At 46.2% G+C, this 2,311-nt stretch overlaps 1 protein-coding gene across 1 annotated transcript; it reads right to left on the reverse strand.

Annotated features, from left to right (window-relative positions):
- Positions 1-1,096: 1,096 nt before the first annotated feature.
- LOC100726091 (olfactory receptor 9I1-like) lies at positions 1,097-2,041 on the reverse strand. The gene has a single exon (XM_003464233.1). It carries the CDS (start codon positions 2,039-2,041, stop codon positions 1,097-1,099), a length of 945 nt encoding a protein of 314 aa, XP_003464281.1.
- Positions 2,042-2,311: the final 270 nt, after the last annotated feature.

Here is a 2,311-nt window from a genome sequence, read left to right on the forward strand (position 1 = left end):
GCATGGAGCATAAATCTTCTCTCAAAAGCTGTTACTGAGAGTTCTGTTTTTCTAGATTTTGAATTAGAACTAAATGGAGCAAAGGTTCTGCTCGCAAGGGTCTTACAGCACGAAAAAGGCATTGTGGTTATTTCTCCTTAATCAAATCATTGCTAGAGAAAATACTTCATACTTCAGCTGCCTCTCTGTATCCATTCCTGCTCTCTGGCATTGCTGTCCTTGAAACAACATATTTGGTGAGAACCATTCATGATGTAGGCAGTAGGAAGGAGCAATTCACTGTCTCCTGAAGAAACCGGACACAGCCCTTAAACCATATTCTCTCAAAGATTAGGTGACTTAGTTCATTTTTAAGATATTAGCATAACAATGAGGCAGGAAACACAAAGCTAATGAGTTACCAAATGAAAAGGCAATTTCCAAATTCTCTTATTCTCATGTGAAAAAGAATGAAAACATGGTAATGGGGATGAACACTGAATAGTAGTGGAGAAGGTGCCTGGTTCTCAAACATCTTCTTTCAACCAATTTGAGACCACGCTGTGGTCTGTACCATACTCCTTGGTTGGTAATTGAGATGATCGTTCACTTACATACTGTGAAAGGAGTAAAAAGGAAGACCCTCAGCACAATTCACAGGCATCCCCAGATAAATCTTTCACATAAAAGCACAGTAACTGATAGGAGGGAAGATAAGAGGAAGATGATGGCAAGCCGTGGCATATGACGAAATAAATGAAGAACGCTGGGATCTCAGATTCTGTAAGTGATGCCATCAGAGAGTGGCAGGAGACTGCTGAGTGCTCAGGAATGGGCCGGAAGTAAGAAAGGAGGACAACACTAAAGTTCAATGGAGTTCTTGGATATAATTTCAGCACATTTGTGACTCGTCTCATTGCCATACACTCCTTTGCTTGTCTATCTGTGGCTAGAGGATTTGCCTGATGTGAGTGTCGAAATGTATCCACATGAGAAAAAAATGATAGCATACATGCTCTGTAGTTCCCGCTCTAATATCATGTTGCTATTTTCAGGATAAACCAAGCCACCTTGCATAGTTTGGGGAAAGTCTCCTCAAAAGGACCTTTCCGCAGGTTTACATGCTGTGGGATACCTGGAACCTACCGGTGACCTTCTTGAATGCTGCTTTCACGTCCTGGTTCCTCAGGCTGTAGATGAGAGGGTTCAGCATGGGAATGACCATGGTGTAGAAGACAGACACCACCTTGTCTTCTTCCAGGGACTTGCCTGGGCTGCTCCGTATGTACATGAAGATGAGGGTCCCAAAGAAAAGGGCCACAGCAGTGAGGTGGGAGGCACACGTGGAGAAAGTTTTGGCCCTGCCTCCTGGAGACTTCACCTTCCCGATGGCCTTGATGATGAGCAGGTAGGAGATCAGGATGACCAAGGCATTGGCCAGAATCACAAAGTTGCCGAAGGTGACAATGATGATCTCAGCATTTGTTGTATCACTGCAGGCAAGCTTCAGCAGGGGTGGGAGGTCACAGAAAAAGAAGTTGATGCGGTTGTCTTCACAGAAAGATAGGGAGAAGGTGCATGTGGTACGCAGGATGGACCCTGACACCCCGAAAACATAGGCCCCCACCACTAGACTCCAGCGGATTATGGACTTCATGGCCACAGTGTAGAGCAGTGGGTTGCTAATAGCAACGTAGCGGTCATAGGCCATCACAGCCAGCAGGAAGCACTCTGTGCTTGCACAGATGGTGAAGAAGAAAAACTGGGCAGCACACTGGAGATATGAGATGACCATTTCACCTGTGGCCAGGGTGGCCAGGATCTGAGGGGTGATGACTGAGGTATAGCAAGCGTCTAGAAGGGCCAGGTGGCTCAGGAAAAAGTACATTGGGGTGTGGAGCTGGGCATCCACTCGGATGAGAATAACCATCCCCACATTCCCCAGCAGGGTAACAAGGTAGAAGCTGAGAAACACCAGGAAGAGGGGGATCCACAGGTTGGGGTGGTCAGTAAAGCCCATGAGGATGAACTCAGTGACTGAGCTGAGATTACTCCAAGCCATGTACTCACTGTGGACCACTGCTCAAAGGGTGAGACTAAGGTAAAACAAAAGTCCCAGAAGTGAAAGAGAGGACTTTTTCTCAATGGCAGAAGTTAAGGTGACAATTCTGGACCTATTTACAGATATTGATTTGCAGAAATACTGAGACTGGCTGATTCTCCTTGGGCGTCTCCTTGTGTGGTGGATCTGAGCCTGGAGCTGGTGCTTCTGATTCAGGGGAACTCTGGTTTAGATGTGGAAAGAGCTGTGAAGATGAGAAGCATGTGATTC

Source organism: Cavia porcellus, unplaced genomic scaffold (genome assembly GCF_034190915.1).
Source record: "Cavia porcellus strain 051 isolate PalLab524CR breed Dunkin Hartley unplaced genomic scaffold, mCavPor4.1 scaffold_17, whole genome shotgun sequence".
In the NCBI taxonomy this organism is placed as follows: domain Eukaryota; kingdom Metazoa; phylum Chordata; class Mammalia; order Rodentia; family Caviidae; genus Cavia; species Cavia porcellus.

Coding starts and splice junctions, on each gene's coding strand:
- LOC100726091 (XM_003464233.1), bottom strand. CDS start 2,041: ATGGCTTGGAGTAATCTCAGCTCAGTCACTGAGTTCATCCTCATGGGC.